This window comes from Corvus moneduloides, chromosome 17 (genome assembly GCF_009650955.1).
Source record: "Corvus moneduloides isolate bCorMon1 chromosome 17, bCorMon1.pri, whole genome shotgun sequence".
NCBI classification, from domain to species: Eukaryota; Metazoa; Chordata; class Aves; order Passeriformes; family Corvidae; genus Corvus; species Corvus moneduloides.
The window spans coordinates 9,129,994-9,144,794 of NC_045492.1; the positions used below are offsets into that span (position 1 = coordinate 9,129,994).

The 14,801-nt window shown below is 48.2% G+C and overlaps 1 protein-coding gene across 2 annotated transcripts in view; it reads right to left on the bottom strand.

Annotated features, from left to right (window-relative positions):
* Positions 1-13,039, bottom strand: part of COL20A1 (collagen type XX alpha 1 chain) — a 53,312-nt gene extending 40,273 nt beyond the window's left edge. The window contains exons 1-7 of one of the 2 annotated variants that reach the window (XM_032127206.1): positions 12,672-13,038; positions 7,322-7,406; positions 4,872-4,982; positions 3,108-3,251; positions 2,712-2,870; positions 1,612-1,812; positions 266-421 (exon numbers count right to left, since the gene is read on the bottom strand). In XM_032127206.1, coding sequence (XP_031983097.1) covers positions 266-421; positions 1,612-1,812; positions 2,712-2,870; positions 3,108-3,251; positions 4,872-4,982; positions 7,322-7,394 — 844 coding nt within the window. In that variant the 5' untranslated portion in view covers positions 7,395-7,406; positions 12,672-13,038. Of the gene's footprint in view, positions 1-265; positions 422-1,611; positions 1,813-2,711; positions 2,871-3,107; positions 3,252-4,871; positions 4,983-7,321; positions 7,407-12,671 lie in introns of both variants that reach the window. The other variant, XM_032127207.1, reaches the window with a different exon arrangement.
* Positions 13,040-14,801: the final 1,762 nt, after the last annotated feature.

Here is a 14,801-nt window from a genome sequence, read left to right on the forward strand (position 1 = left end):
GTCACAGATGGTAGCAAATCCCAAAAGTATCTCAGCATCACCACCCAAGCTGGTGCTGCCCAAAGACAGCACTTCTGTTCACTGTGCAGATATTTTTCACAGCCACTAGAGGCCAGAGCTTGCTACCAGATGGGAAAAGCTTCCAAGAGCAGCTCTAGGACCACATCCTAAAGGAATAAGAGCTCCCAAGAGGAGCACATAGCAAGAGACCAAGGCCCCTTCAAACATCAACATCCTAAGGTCAGGAAACAGGAGCATGTCCTACCTACTCTTATCTTGTCTTCTGCAATACTGAATGGGGAAATCAGATTGCTCAGGAACTCCTTAATGAGCTTGAAATTGTTGCGTCCAATGCTCCAGGACCCATCCACAAGCAGGACAATATCAGTCATTGCAGGTGTGTCACACTGAAACTGGGAGCCTGCAGGGGAAAGGTTTGATACTGAGAGAACCAATTGTAAGGAGGAAACCCGCTTCAGTTTTAAGCTAAAAAGCAAATCTGCTGTGCAGGGCCTTGTCTGGATGGTGGAATAGACCATCTGCCAGTCTGGCACATGCCAGCATCTCGTGAAAACCACAGAGCCAAGCATAACCCATGTCAGCACCAAGAAACGGAGTGGTGTGGAGCTGCACCTCTGCAAAGAAGGGGTTAATGCTCTCAAGAAGCGTGTGCTAACCCAAGCACTGCCCTCTGCAAGCTGTCAGCTCCATTCCATCTCAGCCCCAGCCCAGTGCTTCCTTTTATCTAGCCTAAGTCTCCAAGAATTGCAGGTGATTGCTTAATTCCATTCCATCACGAGATCCCCTGTGGGCTACAATTATTTCATGGCTTTATATTAAATCCAATCTCCCCGTAAAAACCTGCTGGCACCATGGATACTCCAGCCCTGCCTTCGTCCCCACCCCAGGCCTTCAGCTTAGCAGAGGATAAGATACAGCATGTTGCTAATTGAATGCATCTTCCTGGAGTATTTCTCAGATTTTGCATCTTTGGTGGAGGGGAAACAGATTATCCCATTAAGATTTATTTATCAGGCTCCAAAGGGGCCTGTCTCTTATCACAGACACAGATTCTCTGGCCCATCCCATTCGCACCATTTCAGCCAAGCTGGGAGCCATCTCAGTCTCAACTGAATCTGAAGGATCCTCATGGATCAGTTATCTGTGAAACACGAAGAACAAGCCTAGAAGGAGGAGCAGGCTGGGTAACAAACATCCCTAGTGTTTGGAAAGGAAACACCTTGGAAAGGTCCATGGCTGGGGGTGCTCTGCTGAAGAACACAAATGCCTACACGAATCTGCCAGAAGCAGGGGGAGATGACAACATTGAAGAGAGAATAGTGCCAAATCAATTAAAATCAATAAATTAAATCATCTGGAAGGAATTTTTGGCCTAACTCCAGCTTTCCTTAGAATTCATGTTGTTCTACAGAACTCCAAATTTCTCCAGTGAGCTCTGACAGCTCCCAAAGCATGACCTAGTGATTGGAAGCACAACCAGCAGCACTGTACTCTGGGGGGGCAGAGGGTGGGGTGGAAAGCTTGAATTCAGTGTGTGTTAGGGAAAAGAGCAGGGAAGAAGGAGCAAGACATGTTTGAACCCCTTCTCACCTCGCCTCAGTGAATCCTTTGGGGGTTTTTCTTTTCCTGGAGACTCTCGCTCTGTGTTTTCAGGAGTACGCGGGGATGGTTTTGGGGTTATTGATGTTGTTTCTGTCACGCTGGCCTCCACACTCGGCTGGTTTCTTGTCGTTTCTCCGGAGCTCTTTGGCTGAATCCCCTTCTGCCTTTTCTTTTCAGCTCTGTCCTTTGCTGTGCTCCAAATAAAAAAATTCCATTGTCCCTAACTGTGTTATCCCCACGGAACCCCACTTCTCAGCTGATTTGAGCCACACTTGACACAGGTGTAAGGACCTCAGAGAGGGTAAAATTCCTACAGATTTATGCAAATAGGTGCATAGACTGACACCACCTTCATTCACACCTCTCTGAGAGGGCTGCACGTGTGCTCAGGAGTTAACGTTAGTAACGGATCACATCAGCAAGTTTGTCCCTCCCATTATCCTTGATGATGAAAAACAATGAATGTTTGTAAAATATAAACCAGGGAAAACATCCCAAGGGACTTCATACCAGTTGCTCTCCAGAGCTCAGCAATCTGTGGCTCACAAACACCCAAGACTTTTTGGATAATGGCCATGATGGATCTTTCTTCCATCAGCAGGTGTAATTCCCTTTTGAGCTCGTGGAAACATGAGACTCTGTAGTTACATACAGTCCTCAGCCAGGGAGGTTGAGGAAATCCTTCTTGTAGAGCACCGGCAGCCAGCCTTGGAACACAGAGCTTAGGGGGAAAAGCACCATTAGCCGCAGTGCTTAGGGAGCAGCTTGTTCTCCAAGGATCCACATTCAGTTGAAGGATAAGTTTGCATCTGCTGAATTTGGATGCTTGGATGTGCATTGTCAGCTTGGCTGGAATGAGGGGCAAATATTTTTAAGTGTTTTACTGTGTTCCTGTAGCTAAGAATTGTATGCAAAGGATGAGACCAGGCTAGCAAGTTTCACTGACAGAATATATCTGATGAAGGAAGGTTGCAGGGAGAAAGTGGGAATGGTTTTAAGGACAGCTGTGTGCTCCAGCCATGGCAGCACGGCACAGTCCGTGGCTCAAAATCAATCCCATGTGACTCCAGAATGGTGACAGCACCCACCTGTCTGGGACAGAGCAGTGTTCAGGGGTGGTGGGGTGGCCTCTGCCACCCAACTGTGCTCAGCTGCTGAGCTCCCCGAGGAGGTGAGGTTCTTTCCTGATGCAGTTCCTGCATTCCTTCGGTTATTTCTAGTCTGGGATGCATTTTTGAGTTCCTCTACTGTAGGAAGACCAAAAACAGAGAAACTGCCCATCTAGAGAGGCCTGTGAGCCACAGTCCCTCCCTCATCCCCTGAATCTTCCCGATCTCCCTTTCCAGCCTTCCAACCAAAACAGTACCAGGCTCTGTGATTGCCAAAGAGTCTGCAGGGTGTGTGCCAGAGGATGAGCTCTGTGCAGCCACATCCCCAGGAGCCTCAGGAGCTCTGAGTGGTAAAATTTAGCCCTTTCCACTTACTCACAAATTTCCTCTTGGCAAACAGGGCTTCCTGGGAGCCGTTGAGCACATAGACCTGCAGGGTGTATTCCTTGGTGGGGCTCAGCCCTCCCACCGTGGCTTTGGAAGTCTTGGTTTTCAGCATGACTTCTTGCTCCGAGTCCCCTGAGGTGGGATGAAACCACAGTTCAGAGCCTGTCAGAGCTTAAAGTTAAGCTGACAGTAGCAAAAGCAGCACCGAAATGCAGGGAATGTCTGCCTAGGGACCGCAGTCAGCTCCTATTTATTCTTTAAATTTTGAGGAGCTCCGATTTTTACTCTTTTTCTCAATGTAGAGTGGAGAAGATAGAGGTGGGGTTTTTAAAGTCCCTGATATGTGCCCAAATTAGGAAATTACTTCCCACCCAGTATTAGTGCAACTCTCACCAGCTTCCCAAGGAGCTGTTGAGTAAAAAGCTGGTGTTCAGAGTGTAAAGACTGGCAACTGCTGAATGAAGACACCCAACTGATTGAGGTTATATGTGACAAAATGAGGAAGTGACTCGATGTCTCTGGAGGTTACCACTGGCACTTGGGACTCATCTTACTTATCCCAGCTGTGCTGTCTCTGCCCCATCTCTGTGCAAGGGCAGCTGCTGCCTGCAGGAGACAGCTCATTTCTGGGGCTGGCACTGCCTCCAGACCCCTCCACAGCCATGTCCCAGGCTGTTGGACCCTGTTCTGGAATGCCTTGACCAGCCAAGAACTGGGCACTTCTGTGTTGGCAGGGCAGCGAGCAGATAGAGTGAGGCAGCGATTGCTCCAGAGAGAGGCACAGCAGCTCCCTAAACCCCTCTGACCAGGAAAGGTCTGCAAGCTTGAAATTATGGAGATGGATCTGTTTCTGACCCAACCATCCCCGTGCCCCTGCCTAAGGCTGGAAACTCCCCAGCCTAAGAGGGAAAGCCTCAGGCATGTGCTAGGAGGCCGGTGGGGATTCCCTGCATTCCCGGGATGCTCATCAATCTCTGCTGAGCTGAGGCTCAGGGGAGGAGCAGGGCAGGGAAGGAATGGGAAACCTCCTGCTCCAGCTTGGGAAACAGGTGGGGGCTGAGCTAAAAGCGGGCGGATGATCACAGGAGCTGCCGCCCGCACTCCTGCCTGGCAGCTCCCTTTTCCGGCTCACTGGGAAAGCAGCAGCGACTGGAAACCGAATGCCAGCCTCGACTAAGGATGCCTGCAGCCCCTCCTCCCCACTACGGGACATCGTGTCCTTCCAACACCACCAGGTTCAACATCTGAAGTCAGGGAGTAGGGGTAGGGAGCAAGAGGGATGAGTCTCCCCACACAAATAGGGTCGAAGTCTTCCCATTCCATGTGTCTGCAGGTGGTGGGAGAGCTGGGAGCTCCCATAGAAGAGCCAGGCAATGAACCTTTTTCATATTTGTCTCACAGAGTCCTGAAGAACAGCATTTCTGGCTAAACCTTTCTCCTGGGATGAACAGAGCTGAATTTCATCTCTTTCCTGTGAATGAGTGATAAAGGGACTGTGCCTGCACTGAGTGGCGCTACAGACTGCTCCCACTGTGGCCAGCAAGGCTCCTTGTCCATACTGCATGTACAGCCCAGTGAAATCAGCACCTGGAACCAGAACAGGATAAGTCCCTCTGCCTTGTCTCTATTCCCTTAAGGTCTAAATAATGCTCATGCTTAGGTCCTGTTGGCCACCAGACGGAAGGTAGAGCTCAGTCCCTCCCTCTCACACAAATCTCTGCTGGGTCTGATGTCCAGGGTGTCAGCACATACCTGCCATGGGCTTTACCCGAACTTTGTAGCCACTGATGTTCCCTTCAGTCTCTTTCCACTTCATCTGGAGCCTGTCTTCTGAGAGGACAGTGAGTTTCAGCCGGCCTGACCCTGGGGAGGAGGAGATATGTCCGTGCTGTTACGGTGCAATTCCTCCCACAAAACCTATGTGTGCTGTCTCCTCTAAGGATGCAGGAACAGCTGCAGTACAAAGGGAACCTTCACCATCCCAGGCAAGTCCTCAGCATCCCCTGGGGTTGCATGGCAGCTCCTGCAGTCCCCTTGCACCTCTGCAGGCCTGGAGCCTCCCATGCAAAGAGCAGTTTCTCAGGTACTCATTTTATACCCCTGCAGAAAGGCAAAGCAGCCTCCCACAGAGGTGAGGGCTTTCTCTGCACCCTTCATGTCTTGAAGGGCTCTTCCAGGAGCTTTCATGCTGAATGTTTTTGTACAGCAAGAGTGTTCAGTGCAAACGTGAAATGGGAGGGCAGCAAACACGTAAATGGGCTCAGCAAGGCTCTTCAATAGGCTTGGGCTGCTGAAAAATACAGAAATTCCCCAGGTGATGGATCCCACACTTCTGCAAAGATCATTTCAGAGGCAGCTCCAAGGACCAACTGGGTTTAGAAAGAACAGAAAGAAAAAAAAAAAAAAAGGAAAGAAAAACCTGATAAAGTGTAAATAACAGCTCCTGGCAGGACCATAACTCATGGGCACCAGCTTCTATCAGTTTGCTGCAGGGAGCTGCAAACTAAATGACAAATCCTGAGGAAAAAAATAGTATCAGACAAGGAGGTAAAGAGAAGAAAGAGCACATTCCCTTATCATCTCCAGATTTCACAGCTATCTGTTAACCCCAGCTAGAGGTTGGAGCTCATGTGTCACTCCTTGAATCCATGATTCCTGTCGTACAAACGTCACCATATGAAACTTTTTCACTTGGCTGGATGCAGGATGGCAACTCAGCAGATTTCTCTCCCTTCCTTCTGACACCGTGCCCAGAGCTGCCTTTCCAGCAGGATGCCCTAATTTGCAGTGAGTGAGCACACTATAAACATCTGCACCCAAGTGTTCCCCTCACTTGCAGCTGTTACCAATCTCTTTCCCTTTACAATTACTCACAAAAAAAAAAAAGCTTAGGCTGACCTGGAGTTTCTGGTCAGTGCTGCCAAACTGCCACCCAGGGCTCCTCAAGTCCCTGCTCTGGTCTTGCATGATGCCCAGACACCTCCTGACATCCCTGCCATGATGTCACCACCCAGGAAAGCAGTGAGAGCTGGCAGTGAGGTCTTGCTTGCCTCAGCTCAACATCTGTGCCTTAACCTTTCCTTGCAGAGACTTCCTGCAAGCTGCCCAACAAGCAGACAACTATTTGGGGAAACAAAGGGCAGATTCACATCTCACCCCAGGCAAATCTGAAGAGGAAGAAAGAAAACAGGGGAAAGAGGGGTGAAGGGCAAAAAGCAAATCCCAAAATCATGCCTAAGAGAAATGGTCGAAGATCATGAAACAATGAGGGGAATTCAGAGCTAGATTAAACATGGAGTTTTCTTCTTTTGGCCAAGTGTGGTCCAGCTCCTTGGGCATCACTCTAGGAGCCCAGAAGCTAAAAAGACAAGAATGTCCCCAGACATACCAGAAAGGACATCATCCTCTAAAGCACCATTATGTGCTGGATGCAAATGATCCCCAGTGCCATGAAAGCTCCACTGTTTCCTTGCCCTTCGTTAGATGTGCACTATTCGATGCTGTAACCTTGCTCTCCAGCTGACAGGGAGTTAAGACCAGGCTTAAGTGCAGCAGTGTGGAAGATACACAGCAGGGAGACACATCTGTCCCAGCCCTGCAGTGCCATCACCTTCTAGAAACCTTTGTGCTCTTCCACACAACGTTCAAGCATAACATTAAGGTGGTTCTTCCACATCAGAAAGGCTGTGCTGAGGTGCTGTAGGTAATTTCTGGTCTCTCTGGGGAGCAGGATGATACAGGAGGAATCACCTCCTGCTTTCTCACCCAGATGTTGCACCACATCTCATCATATACACCCAAAGCAGCAGGAAGGTGCCGTGACTAAAGAAGTAACACCCTTTTTCTTCCTATTTCTCAGGCTCCCACTGATCACATAACCCCCTCATTGCTTGCACAGGCTGAAATGCATCCCTGGTGCAAGGGAGTGGCTGGACTGCTGCCAGAGATGAGGACATGCCTGGCAGAGTGGGGAGGGATAGAGAGCCTCTCCCCAGATGGGCCCCCTGATCCCTCATCTCTCTTCATGCATGGGAAAGGCTGTTTGGAGCTTCACCAACAGACACCAGAGCACAGCAGCCCCCTGAAATCCAGCCTGCCTTTGGGAATGTCCCTCACAGTGGTGCCACTGCCAACGGGAAGGGCTGGGTTATCCCAGGGGACAGACAAGGGAACAGCCCCACAAGGGCAGGCAGGCTCCTTACCTTGGCCCACTCGTCCCCAGACATGGCTCATCACAGGTAGGCAGGCAAGGAAGAACCAAGTGTGAATCAGCATTGTGACCAGGACCTACAAGAGGGCAAATGTCAGGAGGGAGAAGTAAAAGTTATATTTCATCACATCTAAACCCAGTTTTTTGCAGATCTCAGTTAAGCCACCACAACCTGGGATCTGCAGCTCAAGGTATCATTGATGGCACTGAAAGGGTGGGTGGAGAAGAACACACAGATTTTCCTGCAATTCCTACATATTATTTTATCTTTTTGGTTCTCCAATACAGCTGTTCAGTGCCTTGGACTAAACTGTGTTTATAAACCTGGTGGGGAACACTCCTCTCAGCCTGCTTGGGGCTGGGGCTGGGCACTGCTCTCTGGGCAGGACAATCTCAGCAGCGGAACTCAAAGCCATGGGTTCTGCTCTGATCGTGGAAATGAGCAACACTGGCAAATGACTGGACAGACAGATTCCAGAATAACTTCTGGTTTAAATTGTACAGAAGTAATTATTTCTGATTATCATGACCAAGATCATTACAGGTGTACAGACAGCACGTTTCTCATGTCCCTGCCATGCATACACCGATCTTAAGATGAAAAGCATCAAGAGGAACAGCCAGGCTCCTCAAACCACTGATTTAATGACCTCAGTTGCTGTGATAAAGGAATTTTGTAGCAGGAGGGATCCACAGACCCGGTGGAGTTTGTATGTGAACAGTTTAAAAAGAAAGGGTTTATTTCTTACTTCATTCCCAAGAAGTTGCATTCAGGACTTGCTGGAACAGATTTGCTTTAACTGAACAGACTGAAAGCAGTGGCAGTTACAGGGTTAGCCATGGCAGAGGATCAATGTGACTCAGAAATAACCTCTGCAGCGTGGCCAAAGCTGACTGACCGAGGATAGCCAGCCTCAGCCCACAGACCTCAAGCACCTGCAGCTGGCTTTGCTGGCCTGAATTTCAGTGCTCTTCAGTTTGGGTGAGGAATTTCACGTCAGCAGAAAGTCACCCTGATGGAAACAGTGCCATCCCCTCATGTGGGTCTCAACAAACTGGGTTTTAAGCGCACATTGTTGGCCTTTTGTCATCTCTGTGCTCCACATTTCAGCCTCACTGCTTCTGGCAGAACCAGCCCTGCCTCCTGCAGTGACATTTCACTTCTATTCACTTCGATGGACAGGTATGCAGAGGCTCCTGGCAAATGCCTGTTTCCCTTCAAAAACAGCAGCTTTGTAGCAATTTCAAGGAAAAATAAATATGCACGAGTGACCCAGGCATGATCTGTTTAAATCAGATCTAAATTGCTGGAAGAATGAACGGAAAAACATGCAAGTTGTAACAGGGAGTTGTTAACCACCCTTCCCTGTCTGTGATTTTTTTTTTTTTGATTGAAGATGAACCGAACAACTGCAGTGTAACTGAAGCCTTTAGCCATGGGAAGCACTTGCTTTATATTTCCAGCTAATAAAATGAGGTCATTGTTTATAAAAAACAGCAAACATTTTACAGGTGGGTTTCAGGGCTCTGACTGTCACCTCCAGGGAAGCAGAGCCTGCCCTGGCTGCAGAGGTGCATGTTCCAAACAGCAGCAAAAAGTCGGCTTTTTTCAGATTCCTTGAACTAAGAAACAGAGTGGCAGAGAGCAGGGGGAAGGTTCTGGCTTCTCTGAAAACACCTCTTACAGAATTTTCCATTCTCCTGATTTGCTTTAACTGGGCATAAGGATTATTCTCTTTCAGAAGTGGAAAAGAATTAATTTAGAGTTCTGGAAGTTGTGAAAGGAAGAATTACGGAAGAACTGATCTGTTCAGGTGAGAAGAAAAGCAATAGATCATGTCAAATAGGCCACGATGGTAACTGAGTGTGGGAAGGCAGGCAGGAGGGATCTTCTGAGACTCACAAACAACAGCAACAGGTTAAATAGCAGTGCAGGGCAGGAAGGCTTGGACATCAGGAAAACCTCAAATAGCAGAAGGTTCTGATTGCAAAATTCTTGTCTGATACCTCACAGAGGAGCTTTGTAAAGCTTACTATAAAGATTACAGAAACAGCAAAACAAAGGGATTTTTCAGCAACAGAATATTCTGGGGTTTCCCTTTCCAATCTCTCTCCCTTTATTTTCCTCTGGATTAGCCTCAGCTGAACACATGAACATGTTAAGTGTGAAATTTAAGTTATACCCATTCTGTATTCCAGAGAAAAACCAGTCCGGGTTTTCCCCCATTCCGTACTCCAGGGAAAATCCAGTCCGGGTTTTCACAAGAGTCCATTCCGTACTCCGGGAAAAATCCAGTCCGGGTTTTCACCCATTCCACACTCCAGGAAAAGTCGCGTCCGGGTTTTTTCCCCATTCCGTACTCCAGGAAAATTCCAGTCCGGGTTTTTTCCCCATTCCGTACTCCAGGAAAAATCCCGTCCGGGTTTTTCCCCAGCCTGCATCCCGGATGGAATTGTCCCATTTTTTTCATGGCTCCCCGTGTCCGACAGGAGCCGGGGTGTGCTGAGCTGCACCCTCCACCCCACACTGCAGCACTGGAACTTTCTCCAAGAAAATTCAGAGGTGCCATCCTGAGAGAAAACACAACCCAGCAACAAACAGAGCAGCACCTCACTTTTAATGTAGCAAATATACGGTACCTTTGAATTACAAGGTCACTTTCCCATGGAATTACTAGCAAAAATATCCACAAAAAGTTCAAATAAATAAGAACACATGAATACCAACATCAAAAGCTGGGCTGCAAATCCTCAGTTAATCAAATTCAGTCCTTCCAGCGTGGTCTGTTTATTTTTCAGATGAAAAACCACTAATGCAATGGGAGCAACAAAGGCTCAATATCTTTAAAATAAGGCAAAAAATTAATATATTCTAGGCAATTTCATACTGTAGAAATTTAAGTATAATATCAGTTCCAAAAAAAGCACATACTGGCTGAAAAAACTGTCAAAATTCTCTCAGAATTCTGACAAGATCCTGTAAATAGCAAATACAAGGTAACAGTTACCTCAAACAACAATGAATGAAACACAGAAAGGACATGAACAGCGACGGGATTAGGGCAGATTTCAGCAGTCTGGAGTCAAACAGGACAGTTTAGCCCAATGAAATCAGCACAAGCCTCCTCACAGCATTATTCTGCTGTATCCAACTGAAAACACGGTGGGAGACGGTGCAGGGCAGGTAAAACTTTAACTGCCCTCAGTATGAGATGCAAGCAATGGAGAAAAAAGGAACATGTCAAGAGAAAAACAGTATTGCTTTAGATTTCTTCATGTGATGCACTAAAAATACATTAGCATTACTAAGGAAAACAGTTTATACATATTGGAGTAAATTCTGTTTCTTCACATCTTCTAACAAGGTCACTTCACTGAATTCACTTTTGCCATTTTGTAATGCCACCAAAGTGCTCTTGATTTCCTTGAAATTTCTGTGCAACTCTCCTGACAAACAGGATGCCAAGCTCCGGCAAAAGCACTGGTCTGTGTGTGATCTTTTCCCGTTAACCAGGGTTATATGGGATCTGAAGTCCAGAAAAATCAACTCCTCCAGCCTGCACCGATCTGGGCTTACTGCAGGCTCTGATTCAGGCAGGAGCTTCCACCCTGATGCATCAGTAAGGATCAGTTCAGTCTTATCATAGAACCACAGGCTGGTTTGGGCTGGAAGGGACCTTAAAGCTCATCCCATTCCACCCCCTGCCACAGGCAGAGACACCTTCCACCAGCCCTGTCCAACCTGGCCTTGGACACTTCCAGGGATGAGGCAGCCGCAGCTTCTCTGGGCACCCTGTGCCAGGGCCTCCCCACCCTCACAGTAATCCTGGTTTTAACACAGATTGGGCACAGTTGGACCCCAGGGTGTGGATCTTTACTGTGATTTTAAAGCAAGAAACAGGGACTTCATCTCTTCTGCCTGCTCAGAGGCAAACCCATCGCCATTCTGCCTCTTCTCCAACATTCATTTTCCTGCCTGTAAATCAGGAATAACAAATGCACCTGTCTGAAGTGGTGGAAAACACATTTCTAGAGGAGCTCCCTCTCCACAACTCGCCTGCCACATGCCAAGCCCCCACCCCAGGACTCTGTGGTCCCTCCCCATCCATTTCTGCCATCAGTGGTGCCACCAGCCAGCCAGGCTGAGTGTGGACCCTGGGACTGAGGGGACCACAGTGACAGCAGCCTGCTGGCAGGCAGGGAGCCCGCAGCACACTGATGCCTCTCCCCTGTTACTCACCCCCAGGGAAGGAATTTGGAGGCAGCAACATATGGAGCATGTGGTGAGTATTTCCAGGGCCTGGAAAATAAATGTGTGTCGGGAACACACCCCTTTCCACTTGCTCCAGCTGTGTGCTTGGAGGGGATTTGGAGGTTAAGGCAGTCAGAGATCCCCTTTTTTGTACAGGAAATCTTACATGTTGTCACGTTAGTTAAAGGGAAAAAAATGCCTGCCACATATTTAAATCAGCACAACTAAAGGTGAGGATTTGGAGGCACTGTGAATTATTTCCATCCTCCACAGCCACAGTTTGGGGACATTTCCTCATGCCAGAGGTCATCACTGTCTCTGCACAGAAGTGCTGGCAGAAGCAATGTCACCTCGTGTCCCGCTCCCTGCTGGACACATGAGCAGCACCAGGGGCAGCCCTGCAGAAGAGACAGGGACCTGCCCGAGGCAGCCAACTGCAGGGAATAAATCTGTTCCACATTCCCCGAGTGCTTTGCTGGTTAAAGGACCTAAAACGGACTAAAAAACCCCAATTCATCAACCCCCTTCTGTTCTCTCCTGGAAAGTTCCTCTATTTCAGTTCCACTATTGAACAAAAGGTCTCAAACATCACAGCACCAGACTCAAAACAGGTACAATTGCACTCCCAGGCTGAGCTTTTGCAGCTCCCCCAGCCTATCAGGCTGAACCCACCCACTCATCCAGGTGGGAAAATCCCACACTGGTAGCAAACCCTTCCAAGTACGCTCTGGCAGCAATATCCTGCAGTTTTGGACAATTAACCACAAAATAGAAGGCAAAAAAAAAAAAAAAAAAAAAAAAAATCAAACCAACAAAAAAAAGTGCATTCCTCACAGCCCCGAAAGAGTTGCCAAGGCAGTCCTGGCAGTATTTAGACTGACTGACTGTCAGGGAATGCGTCTTGAAGCCACTTCACCATAAGAGGATGGGACCGGTCACCCCTGCCCGGCGCTGCACCAATTCCAAGCTTCCCAGAGAGCAAAACCTTACAGAAATTCCCTGCTTGGGATACCCACACGTGCCCCAAAACAGCACAGCCCCTCCTCGGCATCGCTGCAAACCCAGCCCCGAAGGCGAACGCGGCACCGACCTCTCGGAGCGGCGCGGCTTCCCCTGGAGTCAGCCGGGACGGGCGGCGGGTCCGGCTACATTCTGGAGCTGTGGGACAAGCTGCCCTGGCGCCTCATCTGCTCCTCGGCGTGATTAAAGATTTCAATTCCCAGACGTCAGGAGGGATAAGGAAGGGGAGGGAGAACAGAGGGAGAGGGATGGGATTCCCCCACCTCCCTCTCCACATGCACGGCTTGGCCCCTTCCCGCGGCCAAATAAAGCATGAAAAGCAAGAGGCTGCTTCTATGGGCAGCAGTAAACAGCTTTTAGGGGCTTTGCTAATGAAATAAAATAAAATCTCTGCCTGGGAGGCTGCACGCTGATTTCCTAGAACGCAGCAACAAGTCCTGGCTTCCGCCCACCCTCAGACTCCCCGGGATGAAGTCAGTCCAGGCTCACTCACATCCCATTAAATAGTTTTGAGAGCCCAGCATGTGCACTGAAGGGGGGTTGTGTTTCGTTTGCTTAAGGAAATTAAGCACATCTGTAAGTTTTGCAGGCCCAGAGGCTGAATCATGAACTGGAGCTCGATGGTGCTGCGGGCTCCCCAGCTGTAGGATCCAGCTCTGAGCTCCTCCGGGATGAGATCCTCAGCACCAGGAGCACCTGGGAGAGACACCCAGCTCCCTGCCAAAACTTATTTTGGACAGATTTGGTCCTCATTGCCAGGAGGGAATGACTGACAGTGACATTTCTCATTACAGACAGAGGCCAGATTTTCAGCTGCATCTGTAGGGACTGTCAGCATCAGTCTCCCCCTGCAACTGAGCAAAGTTTAAGATGCATTGCCATTCAGCAGGAAACAGGGACACCTTTGGAAGTTTCAAGTTAAATGGGAAAGAAAATATCACACTTTTCAAAGTATTTTGCACAATAAACAAACATTTGTTAGTTCTTTGCAGTTTTGTTTTATAATCTTGTAAGCACTTAAAAGCATCACAATATACAGACCAAAGAATAACACCAAAACGAAGCACTTAAATGATAGAATTACGGAAGGATTTGGTTTGGAAGGGACATAACTGAGCATATTATTCCACCCCCTGCCATGGGCAGGGACACCTTCCACTATCCCAGATTGCTCCAAGCCTCGTCTAACCCAGCCTTGAACACTTCCAGGGATGGGGCAGCCACAGCTTCCCTGAGCAAAAAGTGGGCAACAAATCTTAATAAAACAAAGCATAAAGCATTTGGTACCCCACGGAGAGAGGGTTGTCACTGCCCTATGCATAAATACCACAAATTACCTCTTCTGTAGTTCCTGTTGGGTTTCTGAGGTTGCTCAGAGCTGCTACAGTTTTCTTTAAAAGTAAGAGAGAAAGAAATGAGCACATACCTCCTGTGCTTTCAAGGAATTCAGATACAGAATTAAAAATTCCTGCTTTGACACAGAAAAATCTGGAGCTGTTCTCAGTGCTTGTGTTCATGGTGCTGTTTTCTGGCCTGCCTTTCCCAAGGTGCCCACACAATGCCTAAATCTTCTGCCTTTGACCTTAGTCCAAGCCAATCACCCTGGGTTAAACCTTTGGGCCATCATAGACACCCAAACTCTCCCTAAATAGAATTTAAAAAGCAAAAAGGCAGATGGAGTTTGCTTAACTCGTGCACTGAATGCTACAAATAACAACTGTAAGTTTATTGACAAACGGCTGAGGAGATGGTCTGGTTCCACTTAGGGGCTGGAAAGACCCCAATTATCAATGCAAATGTCTTGCTTGGACCCTGTTCCAGGAATTCTGTGCTCCAAGTCGTCCCATTACCTCAGCACCAGCACTGGGGGAGCAGATATCCCTTTATACCAAGGGAAAAAAGGCAGCCAGCACTAAGGCAATACCTGATACACAGCTGACACCAGATTTTCCAAGCAAGTCAACCCCATCTTAACACAAATCAAAATTACTATTTGGGGCCTTTTTGGTTTTTTTTTTAAGGTTTGGTTTGTGACCAAAGGAGCTGCACTGAGGACCCTGCCCTAAGCAGGAGTGCTGGAGATCATCCTATCTATGCACAGCACTGCAGGCTAATCACAAACAGGATGCTCTGTGAACTGGAAAGAAGGAAACCTCCCTAGCTTCTTGTTATCACCTGTTTTTCTATATTTAGTTCACTT